Raw genomic sequence first — 22461 nt, 5'->3', positions numbered from 1 at the left:
TTTCTTAACCCTTGGCTTCAGAGCAAGTTTACTGGAAACTGAATGATGCATATCAGCTTGTTACACAGTGTAACTGCACACAATGCAGTAGGTTAGGATTTAAAATGTGATTTAATGTATTTGGAAGTTGTTGCTGCTCTTGAAATTGAAGCTAAACCTTCATCTCTACAGGAAAATCCCAGATACTCCAACAAAGATCAGATAATACTGTGACTTGTTTTATTGTATTAATGACAGCACAGCCAGAGTCACAGCCCAGTCTCTATCCTACACTTACACTTAATCAGATAACTATGTAAACCATCTGTGTATTTTAAAACTGTGGAGTATTACCTGACAATGATTACACTTCCTTGAACTGGATATTTGGTTACTCGAACATCCTGGCTGTGCCGGAAGCCCTTTGCTCCTAAATGTTAAGTCAGCAGGTTTCCCAGATTGATGCCACCCTGTTGTCTTTTAAACACTGACCACATTATTATTTCTGTTGTGCTTTATAACAACCTGTGCAAAAAATAAATGTCGCCACTGGGAAGCGAGGCATGTCCTAAAGCTACCAGAGTGCTTGGCTGTCTGTACCTTTTACATCGCGGGCCACATACAGCCCACTTAGATCTTACTGCAAGTGTGCCGGACCAGTGTGAAGACTTTTAACTACACATTTATTCCCTGAGATATCTTAAGATTCTTTTCAATTCTATTTTATTTATATAGCACTGAGTCACGACAACGTATTAAGTAAAGTGCAATTTTAAGAAATGCTGCTGTAGTCAAACAGATCTCTGAGCTTAGATTTTTAGAAATAAAAGTACAAAATTACAAGAAAACATTGATAGCTCATTGCTCAGACTGTCCTGTAATTATAAATCCGAAATCCATCCATCTTATTCTACTTATTCCGAACTGGGTCGTAGGAACGGCAGCCTAAGCAGAGAAGGCCAGACCTCCCTCTTCCCAGTGACCTCCAGGCTCATCCATTCATTCAGTCCCTATGAAGGGAACCAAATCGAGGACATCAATGTAGCCAGCCCAACATAGGGTTACCGGAGACCATTCTGAAGTGTACTTTGACGGTGGGAGGTCTTTACCAGCAGGAGAAGCTGTAAAACTTGTGAAAATACAGTTAAAAGTCCAGAATTCACACTGTCTTTCACCTTCTCCAAAGCTGTGCTCTAGGCTGGATTGGAGTCATGTGGAACCTGAATTCTGCATATTTTGCAGGGGAATGAAGTGGCAGATCTCAGTAAATAATATAGAGGGAGTATTTTTGTAATGATCCAAAGTCTGCTCAAAATGGGTGAAATAGCCCTTTAAAGACATAATCTTGTGTTGATCGTCTACTAAGAGTAATATTTCAAAAAAGATGGTATTCAGAAAACTGACGGTTACTTTAATACACATCTTTATTCTTTAAGAATAAAATCAACACAATAGTTTTAATAATTCTTTCACTATATATTATTTTCAGTACATACACAGACAAAAATAGTTTTCAGCTTTTTTTCGGTGTATCATCAGATGGCTTATATGTTTGTATTCGTGCCACTCGGGGTTTTTGATCAAGTGACATGTTGCACGCTCTCATTCAGTTGGAGCGCTCAGCCTTTCTCTCCATCCTCTGTGTCTCGGTGCCTCTCTGCTTCAGCCACTCTCCGCTTCTCTTCACCTCTAGACTTTGCCTGGAGGGACCAAACAAAGGCTTGTTTGGTATAATGTAAAGGCATCGGGGATAAATGGGTGTATTTAAAGTTTTTAAAAAAAGGCCAATGGTTGAAGCTAGCTCGAGGTCAAAAGTTGGACATTGTGAGAAATAAGGCAATTTGCTTTGTTTCCTGGAGTAAACTAAAATCCAGCAGTTAACTCTTGCACATATGTTCTGTGGATTAATGGAGACTGTTTAATGGTTTTAAAGGAAAGCTTGTAGCGGGGTCTTTTCTGCTTAAGGGCAAGAAAATTGCTGTCATAGTTATGTTTAAGTTTGAGTGTAGATGAAATAGGATTGAGCCAGAATTACTGTTTCTCACGCAAACAGTCTGCCTGTGATCTCTGATGCTGCACATATGTGCACTTAATTTTCTCACAGTGCATTGCTTTATTCCTCAAATATCCAACTTGCTTTTTAGCTTGTGTGTAAGCAATAACCAAAAACTAACCTTTCTTTTTAAAAATCACAACAACGAGGACTGATCTGAGAAGTATTCAGTATAATGCTTTAATGTTCGCATTATGCTTTACCTTTTTAGCATAAATGCAAAAAACTCTGATTGCAGGAGAATGCACGGTCAGAGCATGCCACATGTGCTAATCTGAATTTTACTATTTTTTTTTTGTGTTAATCTAAAAGCTACTTAAAGCCATACGTTTAGCTTGCAGCGACAGCTTCCAGCTGTAAACACAAATCATGCATTAAAATTTGATTTCATTGCAAATGCAGCTTCACTCTGGGTCCACAGACATTAGTCCAGAAAGTCTTTTAAGTCTTGCAAGATGCAGCGTGCTTAAACCTTTAGCTGGAGTCAGAGGGGAGTACCTTGTTTTGTTACAGGGGTATGGAGGAGGAGGGGGGAAGAGGTTTAGGCTGGATTGTCAGAAAGGGAACAGTGAAGAAGGGCATCCAAGGAGAGGAAGATTAGGTAAAAGTCATCAGAGGAAATAGAGATTAGAGGGAAAAGGGTGGGAGACATCGCCATGGATTAAAAAAAAAAAAAAAAAGAGGGAACAGGTTAAATGTTAAAATACATTTAATTGGGAGGAAAATTATTCTGCAACCATCACTCCTAATTTCACTTTTGTTCATTAAAAAGGGAAAATACAGGAGAATGTAAGATGGAATAGAAAGGGACACTGGTGAAAATATTGAAAGGAATAGTAGCTCAATGTTTTTAAGAGCAGTGGAAGAGAAAGAGATTTATGACATGGTTAGAGGACTTAAGAACAAAACCAGTACAGACTGGAATGATATTGATATGGTAACGGTAAAGACAGTTATTGATGGTATCGTAAAACCATTAAAATATATATTCAACTTGTCGTTTCAAAAAGGAGTTTTTCCACAAAAAATGAAAGTTGCTAAAGTTATTCCCATTTACAAAACCGGTGAAAGACATCATTTTACAAACTATAGACCAGTGTCAATACTCTCCCAGTTCTCTAAGATACTGGAAAAACTCTTCATAAAAAGATTTGACAGTTTTGTGGAAAAATATGAATTAATGACAGATAGTCAGTATGGGTTCAGAAACAACAGATCAACAGCTTTGGCACTGATAGATCTAATGGAAAAGATAACGGAATGTATGGATAATAAGAGGTATGCGCTCGGAGTTTTCTTAGATCTAAAGAAGGCGTTTGATACTGTTAATCATGAAATTCTATTAAAAAAACTGGAAAAGTACGGGTTTAGGGGAGTGGTTTTGGAATGGTTAAAAAGCTATGTAGGGAATAGGCAACAATATGTACAAATAAATGAATATAAATCTAATTTGATGGATATAGCTTGTGGAGTACCTCAAGGTTCAGTACTGGGTCCAAAAATGTTTATTATGTACTTAAATGATATCTGCAGAGTATCGGAGATTTTAAAGTTTGTAATATTTGCAGATGACACAAATATACTGTGTGCAGGTGGGGAATTGCCACAGGTTTTGGAAATGATCACACAGGAATTAACGATATTAAAGAAGTGGTTTGATATAAATAAATTATCATTGAATCTCGATAAAACCAAATTTATGTTGTTTGGAAACCAAAAGAAAAACATCGAAGTAGAAATATGTGTTGACAATGTATATTTAGAAAGAGTAAATGAAATAAAATTTCTTGGGGTGATCATTGACCACAAGCTCTGTTGGAAGCCACACATTACTTATGTTCGGGGGAAATTGGCACGGGGCATTGCCGTCCTGGGAAAAGCAAAGCATATGTTGGATCAGAAAGCACTGCACATTTTATACTGTGCTTTACTACTGCCATATATGAGCTACTGTGTAGAGGTCTGGGGAAACACATACAAAAGTAACACACAAACAATAACTATAATACAGAAAAGGGCCATTAGATTAATAAATAATGTAGGGTACAGGGACCATACAAATGCACTCTTTGTCAAAATGCAAGCTATTAAATTCCAAGACTTGGTGAAGCTTAAAACAGCGCAAATAATGTATAAAGTAAGAAATAAACTGCTTCCCAAAGAAATCTGTAAATTGTTCATAGAAAGAGAAGGTGGGTATAACTTAAGAGGGAAATGGAATTTAAAAATACAAAGTGCTAGAACAACTTTAAGAACTATGTCAATCTCAATTGCAGGAGTTAAATTATGGAACAGTCTAACAGAAGAAATAAAAGACAGTCAAAACATAAAACAGTTTAAAGTAAAATATAAAAACCTAATTTTAAATAAGTATAAGAATGAAGAAAACGGGGTTAACCCAGGACGGTAATGTTGCTGGTAATGGTGTTGCGGTTCTTTTTTGGTTGTTTTTTTGTTTTTTTGTTTTGTTTTGGTTTGTTGTTTTTCCATAACTTGTGTATCTGCAAATATACACATTCTGTATTTTTCATATGAAAGAAACTATACTGTGGTGGGGCTTGCTAATTTCTTGTTTTTGATTTATGTATGTTATGTTTTGTTTTACTTCATATGTTTATATGTTTCATATGTTGTTTGTTTAATTTAAGACAAAAAAAATTTAAATGAATGAGAGGTAAAACTTGAGGGGGTAGGGACAAATAAGTAAATACTTCAGCCTACTCCTTTTCAAACAAATAATGGAATGATATTTTGTAATGATTGTGAAGGCACATGTTTGAAATGTTTGAAATAAAAATGAACTGAACTGAACTGAACTGTAGCTATTCCCAGTTTCTGGCTACAGTGTGTTGCAGCATCATGTTTATGTTTCATTCATAGATTTAATCTGATCTGCAGTAATTAATGTGCAACATTATCATTTTTAAATTACAAACAGCTGACTAATACTGGGCATTTCCTGGATCATGAATCATGAATATTTCCAAATATTTGTTACCCTGCGTGTAAAGGAGGCAGAAAAATGGAACAGCGTTTGTCAAGCAGGTCTTACCGTCCAGATATGTGCGAGCCACAAATTTAAGAAGCTCATCGAGAAGGATGACTGGGATGGAAAGCTTCAGCACGATCATCCACTGCTCCACGTTCAAGTGAGTGAGCTTGAAGATCATCTGTGAATCAGCAGTGGCATGTTAAAACTACTGAACGCCACTAAGCTGGAGCTTATTTATCTGTCAAACCTGAAATACATGTGTTTCTTCTTCAGTGCTGTAGTTTCTCTCAGTTATATGTGCAACTAGCATTTAAGGAATGAAACTGGGAGAGAGGAAATGTGTGTGTAGAGATATAAATGGAGATGTGTGCTGTGTTGCATGAGGCCAGACTCACGGGCAGGGGGTCGATGTAGATGATCATGAAGTGAAGGGACATGGAGAGGCTCATGGCAGCCACCAACCAGACGTTGCTCCAGGGGGGCATGCGCACCAGAGACTGGTTCTCAGACAAGCTGGTGTAGAGGGAGCAGGGACGTGGGGGAGGATAGGAGGAAGGCAGAGCGGATGGGGTACGTTAATGCAGACTGAAAATGTAAAAGGGCATGAAAAAGTGTATGTGTGGAGGTGACTGCATAGTAATGTGTTTGCAAAGTGCTTCATTGTCTCCTTATTATAACTATGGGAGCTACGACACAGCTTTCATGTTTGGAAAAGGTCAAAATGAATGAAGCCTTTATTTGTCACTTGCAGTTGCCTGCAGCGAAATTGGACCTTTTCCAAAATGAAAACGTCAGCTTCTATTTTTCCTTTTTAAAGTGGACCTCATTTGAATTTTACCTCTGTTCGTGACAGTTTAGTCAGTGCTCAATCCTTTAAGAGTAGCTGATGGAAATATTTTTATATACACTAAAAATGGAAAAGAGTTGACTGAAGATTTAATTTGACCTCACTGTCTTTTTTTAAATATTTGTTACAGTTACATGTTTCAGATCATCAAACAAATTTTAATATTATACAAAGATAACCTGAATAAATACTGCAGGACTCCCTTTCCCGCAGTTCTTTAGATGTTGTTCTGGGTCATTATTTCACTCTTGCAGTAATTTTAGTAGGCTGGTCACTCCGGAAAAGGTTCATAATAAATTTTCTTTATTTGTAGATAATGGCACTCACTACTACTCAGCTACCATAAATTATCGTAACTTATTCGGATAGCCACACTGTTTTTATCATTTGGATCAATTTGCACATAATCTGTGCACCACCACAGTGGGTTTAAGCCCAAACAAACAATCCTGACATTTAAAATGATGGTAGTTTGTCAGTTTAATTTTGAGCATCTGTAAATAGGAGATTATATATAATTCAAGAAGAAGAAGAAACTTTTAAGCGCCTTTATTTCCAAGGGGGTTGCCACAGCAGATAACTTATAGCTTATTTGATCAGTCAGATTTTTACGTCGGATACCCTCTGAGGGATTTGTATCTTCTCCTGGGATTGAACCGGGGATCTTTTGCTTGTTGGATGAATGAATAATTAATGCCACATTTTTGTGCTTGAATTAAAACTGAACATCTTCACTTCAATAACATCCAAACTATTTGGTTTGGAATCCACTGTTATGGTTACAAAGGCAAAACTACAAAATGTCCAAACATTTAATGAACTGGTGGCACATTTGACTACATCATAGTTTTCAGGTGGATCCGATGCACCCACAATGCCTTTTGGGTTCACAGTGTAGTCAAACCTGTTCAGAGCGTTGCACATCTCAATGGTGACCAGTACAGACAGAGCCATGGTCATTGGTGGAGCAGACTCAAATACCTCACAGTGGACACCATCAAAGTCTTCGTTGTCCTCACTGCACTGCATGAAGTGAGACTGATGGAGAGAAACAAACATAAATTGCCTTTTTTTTAATTTATTTCAGCAGCGCTTTTGAAAGAGGCTGAGATGGTTCTTTATGTTTGAAAAGTTTGAAATTTTACACAAGGAGTCCCAGGAGTATTTTAGAAGAAAAGTTCTCAAATAAGATGATTTGATACTAACCAGCTGGTGGAAGGTGACCATTGGACCATCATCACTGTACAAGAACCACCAGGCAGCTGCTGCCACTGTTGCAGCTCCAACATAGCCTGGAAGAAGTATTACAAAACATATGCCCATGAAAACTATGAGTCTACATTTAAAGTCTTGAAGATGATTGGTGTGTTATGCCATGTTGCGATAAATCCTTGAAAAACTCTACTGAAGGAAGCTGCTGGACGTGTCTGCAGTATCAGTATGTACCTCCAATGGCCAGATATCTAAAGAAGAGCCAGCCAGAGATGAGGGGCTCTTTGGGGGAGCGGGGGGGTTTGCCCATGATGTCCAGGTCAGGCGGGTTGAAGCCCAGTGCGGTGGCAGGCAGACCGTCAGTCACGAGGTTGACCCAAAGAAGCTGGACGGGGATCAGAGCCTCAGGAAGACCGAGTGCAGCAGTCAGGAAGATACTGAAGAGGTGAAAAAAACAGAAGTCAAGCCTAGTTTTAAGTTCTTTCTTATGCAGGACAAGAACTCACGTTGAACTTAAGTGTCAGTTAAGTGAAGCGTAATGCGCTCACCAGACGACCTCGCCCACATTCGAGGAGATGAGGTAGCGGATGAACTGCTTCATGTTGTTGTAAATGGCTCTGCCCTCCTCAACAGCAGACACAATGGAAGAGAAGTTGTCGTCAGCCAGGACCATCTCAGAGGCAGACTTGGCAACGGCAGTGCCAGAGCCCATGGCGATGCCAATCTCCGCCTTCTTCAAGGCGGGGGCATCGTTCACTCCATCACCAGTCTGGGTGAAATGGGAGGAACAGCATGTTAAACTTGTCACATCAAGCACAATAAACTCATCAAAGGTTCATTTCTTTTCTCCTCACCATGGCTGTAATCTCATCAAAGCCTTGTAGGAACTCCACAATCTTAGACTTGTGTGCTGGTTCAACTCTGGCGAAGCAGCAAGCCTTTCGAACGGCCTTCTTCTGGTCATATGGAGCGAGGTCATCAAACTCACGGCCGGTGAAGGCCTTGCCTGTGACATCCTCATCCTCAGTGAAGATGCCAATGCGGCGGCAGATGGCCACAGCCGTACCTTTGTTGTCACCTGGAGTGGTCGGGTTGGGGGACAGAAAAGGTCAATCTTTGCTCGATTTCTTTTAAAATTAGACTGCTGATCTGCATCTGATATGTATACTGACCAGTGATCATGATGACACGGATACCGGCGGCCCTGCACAACTCAATGGAGCTCATGACTTCTTTCCGAGGAGGGTCAAGCATACCAACGCAGCCAACAAAGGTCAGGTCCGTCTGGGGATAAGAAAGAAAGGTTTGAGCTATGTCTGAGCTACAGCTGAGCAAGAAATGAAATGCTCAAGTCTTCCATTAGGGACTACAGTGACTTCATGTTTTTGTTTTCACTCTCCAACCTCGTAGTCTGCAAACTTTGTTGAGTCCTCCAAGTTCATCTCCTCCTTCCTCAGCGGTGTGTCACATGTGGCCAGGGCCAAACAGCGGAGGGTGTCGCGTCCGGTGCCCCATTCCTTGATGACTGACATGATGTGGTCTTTCACCGGGCCAGTCAGCGGTACACGGTTAGTACCCACACGAACATAAGTGCAGCGGTCAATAACTCCCTCTGGAGCACCCTGAAGACAGGAAATGCAATCATTCGTTTGTGATTCTTAAACATCAAATTGTCTCTTTTGGAGCTTTTTCAGAACAACTTTTTCAAGTATTATTTTCATCTTTGGCTGATGTTCCACGCTCACTTTGACAAACATCTTGTTTCCCACAGGTGCTTTGGCCGACTTAGCAGGACAGCAGTAGACTGACATAGACTTTCTGTCTCTGGAGAACTCCAGGGTGAACTCCTTTCTCATCAGATGCTTGATAACCTGTCAGAAAGTGAAGGGAGGAAGGTGAACTGGAGAAACCTCAAACCAGGCCCTGCATATTACACATAAACATTTTAAATATTGCACCTGCCATACAGTTGTTGCTTTTTTTCTTTTTTTTTGGCTATCTGGGAGCTTTTATGTATCAGAATATAATAAAAAGTTAACTGGTCCCAATCCTAAAATGATTTAAGCTCAAAGTCAGATGAAAAACGACACAGCGCTTAGTGTCATTATCTGTGTCACTTTTACGTAGTGTCATTATAATAAAACCTAAGCCAAAAATAACTGTGGGTACTCTTTTATCCTTTTTGAGGTCTGGACTTCGAATAGATAACTGTAACACCTTGATTCTGTTCTCTTTAAGTCTTTCTCTTGTTGATTTGCTGCAGTGCTTGAGGTCATTGTCCCGTTGCACATCCCAGTCAATCTTTAGCTGTGACATTTGACTTTAGAATACTTTGGTACACAGAAAGTTCATGGTCAACTCAGTGACTACGAGGTGCCCAGGTGCTATGCCTGCAAAATGAGCCAAAATCATAACTCCTCCACCATGGTGCTGACAGTTGGTTTGAGGTCTTTGAGCTGATATGCTGTGTTTAGTTTTCAGCAGATGTGATGCTGTGCATTACAGCCAGACTTCTCCACAGTGGTCTCATATGTTCAGAGGACATTGTTCCAGAAGTCCAAATCCACTATTCTCAAGATCATGTGTTTCGATGTGTTTCCTCCTTGAAAATTTGTAAAGACACGCCTCAATGCTCCAAAACTGCCAAAACTGCTGCTTTTAAAGAGGTGCTCACATTTCCTGATGATCAGTTAATCAGGTGCATTTGATTAGCAGCACCTGGCTGTCCCTGACCATCTTGATTCCTATGGAAGCAGTAAGGGTATGCTTAGTTATTCACATACTGCTTCTGCATTTTGGCTGAATTTTTATTATCCTGCTAAGGCCCAGACATCATCATACTTTAAGTTGATATGGGAAACTTGTTAGCTCATTTATGTGTTCATATTTCATGCTGCAACATGGCAAACCAATATATTTAATTTCAATATTGACTCACTTTTTTTTACTTTTAAAGCAAATGTCATGTAGGTTAGTAGGCTGACTCTATAAAGAGTAACTTGCTACATACTGTATCAGATATTTGACAGACTTACGGAACAGCAAGCGTTTGCCCTCTCCACCTTGGACAGGCTGCGCACTTCAGTGTTGAACACATTCATCTTCTCCACCAAACAGCACAGGGCCGTCTCAGTGGCCTCACCCACCTTCTCATAAATGCCCTTGGACTGCATCAACGAGACAAGGAGTTCATTAAAAATTGCTAAGTGCATTTTAATAAGGCTGTTCAGCGGAAGCATAAACTCCTCCTCCACAGACCTCGTTGTAGTCCAGAGAAGAATCATTGCACAGTGCACAAATAGTTGCCAGCTCAACCAATCCGTCATACTGTCCGCACTTCACAAACGCACCATTCTTTGTTCTGGTCAAAAGAGACACAACTCGTTAGTTTTGTTTGGTTTTTAGGCCGTTTATGGCAGTCGTGTGCTGATTCTGTCTCTTACACTTCTCCCTCTGGGGTGTACTTTGAGCCCGAAATGTCAAACTGACAGAGGGAAACGCTGTCGCCTTCAACTTTATCGATGACGAACATCTGCGTGGAAACATGGCAAAAAACGACATTTTGTCAGATCTCCTTTTATTTGAATGAAAACGTGCGAAGGCTTATTTGTGTGTACCCACCTTGGTCACACACATCTGGTTGGTGGTGAGGGTGCCGGTCTTATCGGAGCAGATGACCGAGGTGCAGCCCAGGGTCTCCACAGAAGGCAGGCTTCTGACGATGGCATTCTTCTTGGCCATACGACGTGTCCCCAGCGCGAGGCAAGTGGTGATGACAGCAGGCAGGCCTGTGACGAGAAGTGGGAGAGCTTAATCAGAGAAGCCCTGAACAAATTGAGCTGCTTTAAAACAAGAACGAGTTGAATGCTGGACAAAACTTGATTGAACTTTAGAGACGAGGACAAATGTTGGATTAAAAAACAGCTGGACTTCAGGGATTCTGCCACTTGGCAGGGTGACAACAGTGGGGGTCCCTGCACAGCCCTTAACACATCAGCTGGACCGCATCCAGAATACTGTGCTCTCCAATGCTACTCCTAAGGGAAGGGCTGGTATGAGTCATTCAGCACTCCGGCACATGGAGGGTGATCTGTGTTCACATTCTTGGCAAAAACAATGGTGTGGTCAAGGTCTGGAGATTGTCCAGTTTAGTGACATTATCGCAGCATCTATGTGTGCATATTATGTTGTTCTTTTGGCATCATCAGGTTGTGCTCTCCAGTTAACTTTGGCACAATTTACAGCTGACTGATGGGGAGAATGTCCCCATCATCAAAATGAGAATGTTCTTGCCTCACAAAGAAGATGGTATATGAAAGTTCAAATGTTTTACTAAGAGCTGAATTCAAGGAGGTTTTGTCTACACAAACTTTAATCTCACATTTTTATTTGCAGTTTAATAAAACTAGTGTGCAAATCAGAGATGTACTGGTCATCAGCTGCTTTCTGAGGAATACACCTGTTTCTGTCAGTTCTAATCTGGTCCTTAACTTTGAAAACTCAGCTTAAGAGGCTCATGGAGAGTCTCCAAAGCCTTCTGCACTGTCTGCTGGATAGGGAGTGGCAAGAACCGGCAATAGCCAAGGCAGCTTTATTTGGAAGGTTGTTAGTGTCTGATTCAGGGTCCTATTTCCAACCATTAAGATTGAACAACGCACTGGACTTTAAAGGGTTGGTAATTTGGAAATTTCCATACAATAAAAACTGAACTGAAATGAGCAAACTTGCTCTGAAAACTAATACATACTGATACATACATACGTTACGACGTCTTAATAAGAAGAACATGAATGAAGGTGTCTTATTTATTCCTTTTCACATGCAAAAAAGATTACTTAACAAAAACACTTTTGAACAGACTGGAAGCAGCATCGCAGATGAGCTACAGGACGTGAATGTTTCATGTGGTTGAGCAATCAAATAGAAGTTAATCCCGGGGGCTTACCTTCAGGAATAGCAGCCACAGCCAAAGCCACAGCAATCTTGAAATAATAGATAGCGCCGCGGATCCAGGAGCCTCCATGGACGGGGTCATTGAAATGACCGATGTTGATTATCCACACGGCCACACAAATCAGGGAGATGACCTGCAGGACAAGCAGCAATAGGGGGACGTGTATGACATTAGTTGTAATTTTCAGTCTCAAGCCAGCAATATTAAAATGTTTAAGACATGACATGAAATTAACTGTTGCAGACACTGCCCGTCTCACCCACCTTTGAGAGCTGCTCTCCAAACTCGTCCAGTTTCTGCTGCAGAGGGGTCTTCTCCTGCTCGGTGGCAGCCATCTGGTCGCGAATCTTGCCGATCTCGGTAGAGACACCAGTCGCAACAGCAATGCCAATGGCTTTACCGGCAGCAATGTTGGTGCCCTGAACAGAGATTCGAAAGAGAGTGACATGACTACTGGAAAGATGGATGGAAAATCTGGACCTGAAATACACAACTATGAGGCTGCCAGTGAACTCAGAAGTGATGACTGAAGGGTTAAACATAATGAGTGTGGTAACATTTTGTTTTGACACTACTCATCCTCATCATGAGGTCAAATATTTATTCTTTATTATAATTTGGTTTATTAATAACTTCAAAAGTGCAAATGATTTTTTTAACAACCTAAAATGAATTTTGTGTAGTGTTAATTACAAAGGGTACTTATCTTAACACAATCAGTTGGTGAATATATAAACAATACCATATAATTGCTAATGCTAATGCTAATGCAGAAATGCCTTAAACCTAGGGGGACTACTATGAGAAAACGGCGCTGCTGCTCACTTGATTGGTGACCTTTGTTAACATTTTCTTGATGAGTTAATGGTCTCAATCTGCGGGTTGCTTGTTCAGTATAATGTAGCAAAGAAAAGTACGGTCCCATTCATAATAAAATAGACAACTACGCAGGCTATGTTCTTTGTTCCCCACTCAATAACCCTTTGTTATTCTGCATTTAGTTTACCAGATATTCAGCAGAGTGTCCAGCTTTTCTGGTAACTAAATTTACTTTTACTTTTATTTTTATTTTTGCGGGGTTTTTTTTTCAGTTTGTAAAACTAGCATCCAAATAATTCTGAAAATGATTACCATATCCATGTTGCTAAACAAGCTAGCAGTACACCAGGGGTGGGCAATTCCAGGCCTCAAGGTCCGGTGTCCTGCAGGTTTTAGATCTCACCTTGAGTCAACACACCTGAATCACATGATTAGTTCGTTACCAGGCCTCTGGAGAACTTCAGGACATGTTGAGGAGCTAATTTAGCCATTTAAATCAGCTGTGTTGGTTCAAGGACACGTCTAAAACCTGCAGGGACACCGGCCCTCGAGGCCTGGAGTTGCCCACCCCTGCAGTACACTGTAGCAATGTGTATTTATTGGTTCTACAGTCTCTTATAGATGAGAGTACATCCAATATCGGTAGATAGATATCTATAGAAGCTTCATGACAGCAATTAACAAACCTGCACATGTTTTTTGATTGATGTTCTACATATAATTTTTGATACAACCACTGGCTATGAAGGAAAAATATGTATTTCCCCAGTGATTGCTAGGATTATGGTTGCGAGCAGATTGCAGTGATTACTTGTAGTTTGCATGGAAGACACCAACTTGTCTGCAAACACTTGCTAACTAGCTGAACGGTAGTGAAACTTGAGAAACTGCAATGCAAATCGGACTATCTGCATTCAAAGTAAATGTTGTACCTCAGTGCTGCAGCCAACATTTTTTGAAAAGGCGCAACTTTTACACTGAAAGCAAATGGTCTCCACTTCTAATTTGTGTTACACTTTTCAGTTTCACTGCCGCTCAGAGTAAAGTCAGTGCAAACTATGAGCCTCTGTAGAAATCTGCTAGTGACCAAGAAGGGAAGGAAGTTACAAGGAAGTTTTGTATGGAGTATTCTCTGACCAGTTTTCACCAATGGGTTTTTGTGACTTTTCTATACTTTTTCCCCATCAAAAAATCAAAATACATTGCACAATACCTTTCAAAGTAACAAAATGCAAACAATATGTTTTGATGTAGCAAATATTACGCAAATTAACCTCCTAGGACCTGGCGTCCGCATATGTGGACATCACATTTTGGGTTATTTAGACTAAAATACTTAATTTTGTTCTACATGGGCCTGATATCCACTTACGAGGACATTATACTGCTACTGTTCTATCAAAATTTGAAATGATATCCTCATATGTAGCTCTTATTATTCTTAAAAACAAAAATAAGGTAAAAAAAAAAAAGGGATAATTCTTTGTTATTACATTCGTCAGGCCCCAATATGCCCAAATATCAAAGAGAAATTAAAAATGCATGTCGTGGAAGAGTTTGGGTCTTAGGAGGTTAAAATTAATATATACAAATTAATATTGCATTTAAAAAAATTGCCACAAAGTTAAATAAACACTCAGTTGTGCTGGAAATTTGAATTTTCTGACAATTATTTCAGGGTTCAGGCTTTAAAGGATTAACAATCAATTTCAAGGCAACTGGCCTCAACCTACACATTTTCCTTAGCGGCCAGGAGTTGCTCAGTTTCTAGAGTGGACTCAAGTGACTATGTCCATTTTTTATATATAGCCAGCATGCTACCAGACTGATATTAGCTTGGTATTTTCTACAATGGCTGTATTTGAACAATTGTTAAATATAGTCTCTGGTAAAGTGTGTTAGCTAAAGTATAGCAGTGTATCAGTTTCTGTCACTTATAGTCATGAACCATGTTAGTGAATAAAGGATCTAATGCTACTGTAGTGATGTAATAAAATAACATCTTTACAAAAAGAAAATCTAAAGAAAATGTTTATCTTCCATTTATGATAGAGCAATAGACAGTGATTGGAAATTACCTTAAGTTTGGGACAGTTTTTGATGCAGACTCAGTATCAAGACCCCTGCAGGTGTTGAATTAACTGAATCAGCAATTAATTTAATTACGTAGGTTCTTTTTTTTATTCTGAAATGTCAGAACTGGCTCACTAAGTAAGAGTTAATTGCTTAATACTTTTAAGCAGCACAGATCACGAAGTCAGCATGACGGTGATAATGAAGTGCCACCTGTGCTGACATCCAAAATGACGTCCAAAATTTCTCATCATTACACCTATGGTTTTCCCAACAATGACATGCAAAATGTCTGCTGTAATGGTTATTTTCATGGAATAATGAGGTCGAATTGGAAGTTAAATCAGTCAGCAGGTGGGTTTTGAGACGCCCGATGGAAATTTAAAGGTCAAGGAGAGGAGAAAGCAGGAAAAAGACTCACAGAGAACAACATGTTCTTCTTGTCCTGGTTGACGGCTCGGGGGTCTGGAACTGGATCTGTGTGCTTGATCACGCTGACAGACTCACCTGCAGAGATGAGCGGTCAGGGAAGGCGACGGAAATTAGAAAAATTAATTAATTCATTTATTTATTCTTTGTCTGCGACAAAACACATACCAGTAAGAATGGACTGGTCCACACGCAGGGTTGTAGATTTGATGGAGATGATCCTGATATCAGCTGGCACTTTGTCACCAACTAGTGTTCACGTAACAAACACATACACAAAAGCAGGCCCTTCATTAACATTTGTTTCTTTAGTGATTTATTGGTTTGGCAGTATTACAGTGCAAAGACAATCTGACTGCAGTGTTACAGCTGGCTGGAGGAGGTGGGGAGGAAGGGGGGCTGGTTTTAGCACTCTGGATGGATAGTGTTGTTGTTGAAAACCGATACCACAGTAAGAGTCAGAGGGAGAGGGAGACCTTGGGGAGATCATGAAATGAAAAGAACAGGTGTACAGCAAACAGAGGGGAGAGACAGAGGAGTGAGTGCTTATACTCAAGCTTATTCCTTCACTCACCCCCCAACTCCTTTTTCTCTGTCACTGCCTTATAAGGGGCCATGTTGATTTTGAAGGACAGTCTTGTATTCACACACTTGCAAAGTTGAGAAGTTCAGATTTCAAACACTTGAATTTAAATGACACATTACAGACAAGGTTTTGGAATTCGACTAGAACAAGCTTATGTGTAGACTGCTTTGGGGAGTTAATCTCATCTTAATTCTGATCACATTTATGGATTTTCAGTGGCTAGATGGGCTTTGAATAAATGCAGCAGATAAAGCTTACCAGAGACCTCCACTACATCACCAGGAACGATCTCCCTGGCCTTGATTCTCTGCACGCTCTTCCTGTCTGCCCTATAAACTTTCCCCATTTCAGGCTCGTACTCCTTCAGGGCCTCGATGGCGCTCTCTGCATTGCGCTCCTGTTTCAAACGTGCACACAGAGCAAACACATAATCATTCCGGCTCCTTGATGTTCGAGTCCTTTGCATGATAGTTGTCACATGTGACATGTTAAAGGTCAGTTTTTAGATAGATAAAAAGGCTTTAATCAAAAGATCATTATTTTAAAAAGATGCTCAGTACATTTTTTTAAATGACCTGAATAGAAATGTATTTAAATATAATATATTTTGATAGGATAACAAAAAAAAGCTTAACAAAGTCTTCAGGCAAAGTGTCCTTGGCAAGTTGCCCCAATGCATGAATGAAACAGGGTAAGTGTTTGGGTGTGCGTTAGATAATGTGTCCAGAATGGGAAATTGTGGAGTTATTTAGTCAAAGAAGAGCTTGGTGTGCATGTGTCCACATCACCTTGTTGGTACAAAAATACTATTTTATGCCATTGAAACTGCGTTATCATATTTTTTACAGATAAAACTTAAGAAACGGGACCGTATGATGTGTGATGTGTCGGGCTGCTAGTAACCAAGTGACAGTTAAAAATTGGTTCACCTCTTGAGGTAGGTGCATAACAAAATAAAAAAAAATCATCCCTGAAAATGGTCACGTACAAGGACAGGACTGAAAATTATTGTAAAAGCAAAATAAATTTCAAAGAAAAAAATTAAAAGACCTTCGAAAGCACAGAGAACTGTTGCTTTAAAACATTTTAAGAAAGTCTGGCATCTTAGAAGCAAAATATAAATGAGAGGTAGCTCTAAAGTTGGGTAAAAATAAGTGAATGAATTAAAAAAATATCCTGTATTTTCTGTATGTGTTTGATTTTATGTACATTCCTAAAGCAAAAGTTGTCTTTGTTGCCTTTGTTGTAGTCCCACATTTTCAGCCCTGGTTTTCCTGTTTCCTGTGCCTGTTATTAAAAGAAACTCACACAGGCGTCAGTGAATTCAAATCCCAAAACCTTTTGGTATGAGGTTACAGTGCTAACTACTGCACCACTGAGCCATAATAAATATTAATGAATGTCACTATATGTTGTAATGTTTGAGGGCAGAATGCACAGATTTTGTTTTATTCTAGGACAACATACTAATAAAAACAAGCGCTTTTAGCCTTTTTTTCATAGTTTTTTTGAGCACCCAAAGTTGCTGTGGCAGATAATCATCAGGCACTGGCATTAGTAATGAGGGATAAGGTTGCTGATACCAGTGACTGATTGATGGTTGAAGGCATTGTTGTCCATTATCATGAGGTTTTCCTGATGTTTGTATTTTATTAAAGTCCATCAGCTTAAATAATCAAATTTAAAGAGAGGTTGTGCAACCATAATTTTGCAGGACTTGTGCTGCAGCAGGTTGAAGTCCTTAAATTCAACATGACGAACAAGAAACGACTGTGAGCTTTTCGAAGTCGTTTCTTGTTCGTCATGTTGAATTATTTCCCAGTAAAAGCAGACGGCGCAGAGAAGTCAGACAGCCTGATGTCAGGCTGTGGTTTCTTCCAAGGTTGCCCCCGACTGCCTCAAAGTGTAAAGCCCAACTTATGCCAGCTGCCCTCCCTCTCTCCATTCTCCTCCTCATCCCCCATGTGTGAATCCTTGTGCATAGTTTCCAAATGACTGCCGCAGGGTTGATATGAACCTCTCAACCATACACGCACAAAACGCAAGCCTGCGGTAACGTGATCGTCCCTCTGTATTTTTACTGAGGATTGCAAAGTGTGGATTGTAACGCAGCAGTTTGGCCCTTCGAAGCAGGAACGGGACCCGGTCCGTGGCCTCCCTCCACGCGCCCTGTTGGCTTAACCTTTCACCTTTTCACCTCCTGTTTACGTCATGCCTCTCTTTCTGGCTTTGCTTGATCTTTGAGATCTAAGGAGTGTGTGTGCTCTCTGTAAAGGACACAAGGCCTGAGCAGGCCGCCGATGTGCGTGATTTATCGGGCGTGACTGTTTCTAAGTATAAGAGTCTATTTAGGTGTGTGTATGTGGGCAAAAGACAGTATTCAGGAGCAGGTATGTGGCCTTGGGATTGCAGTTGTTTCTGAATATGTGTGTGTGTGTGTGTGTGTGTGTGTGTGTGTGTGTGTGTGTGTGTGTGTGTGTGTGTGTGTGTGTGTATTTATGCGCGCTCACTGACCTGCCACACTCCAACAACAGCATTCGCGATGAGGATGAGGAGGATGACAAAGGGCTCGACAAAAGCAGTCACAGTTTCTTCTCCTTCCTCAAACCAAGCCAGCACCTGAGACAGTCACACACAGACAGAGTCCAAAGTTGAAGGAGTTGTTGTTTAAAATTAGATGATGAGACACTGAAGTTGTCAAAATGAAACCCTTAAAATTCTAATTATGATGAAACTTTATTTCTAAAAAAACAAAAAATCCCTAAAATTTCCTTGAGGAACAGTTGACTAGCAGATCTTACGCTCAAAATCCAGGGATCACAATGGCAGAATAGTAAACTCTCATAATTGACCCTTAAATTACAACAAATATTTAGCATTTGTACTTAATAAATTAGTTAATTGAATCTATTTTTTTTTCTTTCTCAATCACTGTTCAAACATAAATTTTAAAGGAGTGTACAGGAAAGAAGTATCTCCCTTTTTTGCAAAATACATGGGACAATTAACCTACTTCATTATATGGCCCACGCCACAACAAATACAGTGTACTTACAATGTAAGATGGGGAAGTGAATTAATTCCAAAAAACAGTATAATTTCTCCCCACAACGTAGGTACTACTAAAAATTACTTATACATGACTTAAAGTTACTATCACCATAATAATTTGCAATAACCTGACTTTTTAACCCCCATTTTTAGTGTGCCTCTCATTTGTAGGTCAGTATAATTATACTGCAATTTCTAAGAAAATATTTAATTACAAGGGAATTACATGCTTAATCATTGGCCACATTATAATGTGTTACCAAAAATATACAATATCTGTAAAAAACAAACAAACTCTAAGACAGTTTTCTTTTTCTTTTACAGAGGTGCCCGTTCATCACGCCGACACTTTCCTCTCGAGTTAAAATGATACATTGTTACTATCGCTAAGCCCGTGATACAGAAGTGTCTTTACGTTTGTTGTGCACCTGTCGCTCAGGGTGAGAGTATTATCTTTTACTGCTGAGTAGCATAAACATAAACATATATTTGTCACGGCTCGGAGCTATTTCTGCACCGCTGTAGGATCAAATGACATTATTCTTTGTCACTGTTGCGCCGTACGCTATCCTATGTGTGAAGTTCTCCACATGTGACTCTTCTAAACCTATATTCGCGCACGTGTGCGCCCCTGTGAGCGGGAGCTACACGTTACTGATGCTGGTGTGTTTCGGAAAGGCCTCGTGTTGACACTGACACAGATTAGTTGCAGGCCACCGGAGCACGGACCCAAGCGGAGAGAAAAGAGTAAAGCCCTCCCATCCTTCCTTTGTAGCATTTAGCATTTAGCTCAGCATCACAGTCTTCCTTGTTTTCCATTCGCCTGCTTTTCAGCTCACATGTTTTCTCACCCCCCCCCCCCCCCCTTTTTTTTTTTAAAGTAGGCTTGATTGCTTGCTCTCTCCAGTCTGTCTTCACTGTGCTTCTCTTCAAAGACACAATCGATCTCCAGACTGAGCGTCAGGGCCTGTCAACACCTTGCAGTGGTCAAGCATTCCTGTGTGTATGAATAGGATGACCATGTATTTGCAGTATTTAGTGTTCTCTCTTTTAGAAACCATATATGACTCTGAATCTATTGCGCTCATTTGTCATTGTAACAGACAATGCCATTGTGCAATCCAATCCCCAGCCCCCCGCCCTCGTCTCTGTCTCTCACTCTCTCCTGCTCCAAGCAATCCCTCGTTCCTTCCATCCCTGACCTTTGTCTAAGGATATAGTTTCTCGTCCTGGCTTGAGACTTTCTTAAAATAAAGGTCCTGCCATGCACATGCACTGCCACTCTCTTTTCGTCTTTCTCTTGTTCTCTCGCTATTTCACACGCAGCATGTCAGGCCTTCTAAGGCTATAGTGACAGCTGTAGAGGGAGCCCTGAGGGGAGCAATCGAAGATTAAAACAATGTGAAGAACCTAGTCGCCTTCATAAAGCTGCACTGGCGAGAGCAACAAGGAGGGGAGAGGGATTCTTCGTGTCAGTGAGAATGGCACTAAAGGTAATCTAATAACGTGATGATACGAATGATGTTTTGTCAGCTGAAGTGTGTGTGTGTGTTTGGTAAAGAGTCAAAAGACATGCAGCCCCAGATCCCAGACAAGCCCCCAATTATGTAAGAACGACGTTCATAAACAGTAACATAAAATTAAGACCTGAAAGGCAACAAAACAGGGGTGTTTGACTTCAGTTGCCACATATTCTTAAGTTTAAATTAGAGGTGGAGTCATCCACATGAGCATGGTTAGCTCTAGCTGCAAAAAAATGTTAACATCTTGACATAACTCTGGGATATATTCAGCACTGGTAAACGAGAGAAAATGTACCCTAAGGATTGCTATACTGCTACACTCTGTTTCTCACAGTGTAAAGGAAATACGCCCACAAATCTGGCAGAGTTCAAGAATGTTTCAGGCCTTCTCAGGTGTGAGCACCAAACGGACACTCTTGGACTTTTAGTGTTCGGCTTCTGGGAACTGCAGAGCGTTGTAACACAACTCAACACTGACTACTGCTGCTGTAGGACAACGAATGCTAACTAGACTTTCTAACTGCTCAACCTCAGCTTAATGCTAAATAACCCATCAAACACGTGATCTGCCAGATATCTAAAACTTGAATTCCTGGGAGAAAATTTTCATATTTTGAGGCAAATTGGAAAATTATGCAAAAGAGTGAAAAGAAAACTAATTAAACACATGGTGTCTGAAGTATAGGAAGAGATTAGAGAATCTACTACATGTGGTGTCCATCACTGAAATTACAAACACAACTTTTACAAGTACTGCTGAGAATATATCCTGTTCATTAATTCATTGTGTTAGCTAGTCTTCCTCTGCTTTGTCCATTTCCTTTTGAATGGATCTGGTGTTAGTAAATGTAAGACAGGGATGGAAGGGGCACCTCTGCACAAATAGAAAAATACATCTTTTCACTACAAGATAATAAAGAATGATTTTTGAACTTGTGCAAGCTCCTTGCATTGAACACTTCATGAATATTACATAAGTAGGTGCTTTGCATTGGATAAATGGATGGTCGCACAGGGGGTTGCATCATGAAACTCACAAAAGAGATGCAGGCTGCCAGTAGAAGGATTCTGACCAACAGGTCCTCGAACTGCTCCACCACCAACTCCCAGATACTTTTGCCTGATAAACACATTCAAATAAATAGACATAGCCCATCTATTAAATCAAATTCAATGTTGATACAGTGTTAAGAATTCCTGTTATTATACATGTAAGTCTGATAAACAAACCGGATTAAATGGAAAAGGCAGTGACTGTGATTTAGGTGAAAACACATATTTGATTAATGATGGCTGACTCTTTGTTTTAATATCCTCCCACCACTTTGGGCTGCTCCAAACCCAGCAGCAAAGACTGTTGCTGCTTTAGTTTGAGTTCATTGCACAACAGATGTGGATACAATCCATTAGTTTCTGTGGTGTATATACATCATTGCTAGACTGGAGTCAGTAACAAGTGATAAACACACACACAAGGGAGCAGTCATGACAGGAAGTGAAAGGAACAGCTGGGATGTTAAAGGAAGCATGCAGGTGTGTAATGTTTCGGGTTGGCTCACCTTCCTCTGCTGGCAGCTCTGTTGGTGATGAGAGACAGAGAACATTAGTAAAGCACAGCACTTACTACATTCGTTCTGATATTTGCAGAGTGAAACATGCAGCCAGGTCAATCGATTTGACCATAAAACCATCAAGTACAAAATACACAGTATAAAGGAAGCATTACATTGCACAATTTACACTTTCTTCACCAAACTGAGGCCCTGCTCCAACAAACAATAACACTTTACTCCAAAATGCATTCTCAAAAAACATGATTCCTCTTCATTTTACTGAATGTAGGACTTTTTCCCCCCAGTGAATTAAATGTGAAGCAGAGGTAGGAATATTCATGATTTTCCAGTTCCTGTTATTTGAACCCTTAAGCCAAGCAGTAATGTGGG

The 22461-nt window shown here is 40.2% G+C and overlaps 1 protein-coding gene across 2 annotated transcripts in view; it reads right to left on the bottom strand.

Moving 5' to 3' along the window:
- Window positions 1-1394: 1394 nt before the first annotated feature.
- Window positions 1395-22461, bottom strand: part of atp2a1 (ATPase sarcoplasmic/endoplasmic reticulum Ca2+ transporting 1) — a 22039-nt gene continuing 972 nt past the window's right edge. The window contains exons 3-26 of one of the 2 annotated variants that reach the window (XM_085352269.1): window positions 22078-22095; window positions 21556-21638; window positions 18459-18563; window positions 16203-16341; window positions 15527-15607; window positions 15351-15436; window positions 12301-12456; window positions 12029-12170; window positions 10705-10871; window positions 10527-10615; window positions 10342-10444; window positions 10119-10250; window positions 8829-8954; window positions 8487-8705; window positions 8256-8367; window positions 7938-8161; window positions 7632-7852; window positions 7318-7520; window positions 7078-7163; window positions 6776-6909; window positions 5420-5537; window positions 5085-5202; window positions 2531-2578; window positions 1395-1679 (exon numbers count right to left, since the gene is read on the bottom strand). In XM_085352269.1, coding sequence (XP_085208395.1) covers window positions 2574-2578; window positions 5085-5202; window positions 5420-5537; window positions 6776-6909; window positions 7078-7163; window positions 7318-7520; window positions 7632-7852; window positions 7938-8161; window positions 8256-8367; window positions 8487-8705; window positions 8829-8954; window positions 10119-10250; window positions 10342-10444; window positions 10527-10615; window positions 10705-10871; window positions 12029-12170; window positions 12301-12456; window positions 15351-15436; window positions 15527-15607; window positions 16203-16341; window positions 18459-18563; window positions 21556-21638; window positions 22078-22095 — 2867 coding nt within the window. In that variant the 3' untranslated portion in view covers window positions 1395-1679; window positions 2531-2573. The remainder of the gene's footprint in view (window positions 1680-2530; window positions 2579-5084; window positions 5203-5419; window positions 5538-6775; window positions 6910-7077; window positions 7164-7317; window positions 7521-7631; window positions 7853-7937; window positions 8162-8255; window positions 8368-8486; window positions 8706-8828; window positions 8955-10118; window positions 10251-10341; window positions 10445-10526; window positions 10616-10704; window positions 10872-12028; window positions 12171-12300; window positions 12457-15350; window positions 15437-15526; window positions 15608-16202; window positions 16342-18458; window positions 18564-21555; window positions 21639-22077; window positions 22096-22461) is intronic. The other variant, XM_085352268.1, reaches the window with a different exon arrangement.

This window comes from Diplotaxodon limnothrissa, linkage group LG4, assembly GCF_057381915.1.
Source record: "Diplotaxodon limnothrissa isolate DT_005_m linkage group LG4, D_limnothrissa_male_GT1.1, whole genome shotgun sequence".
NCBI lineage: Eukaryota > Metazoa > Chordata > Actinopteri > Cichliformes > Cichlidae > Diplotaxodon > Diplotaxodon limnothrissa.
The sequence above is the reverse complement of the archived record's forward strand: the minus strand, read 5'-3'. Positions and strand labels throughout refer to the sequence as shown.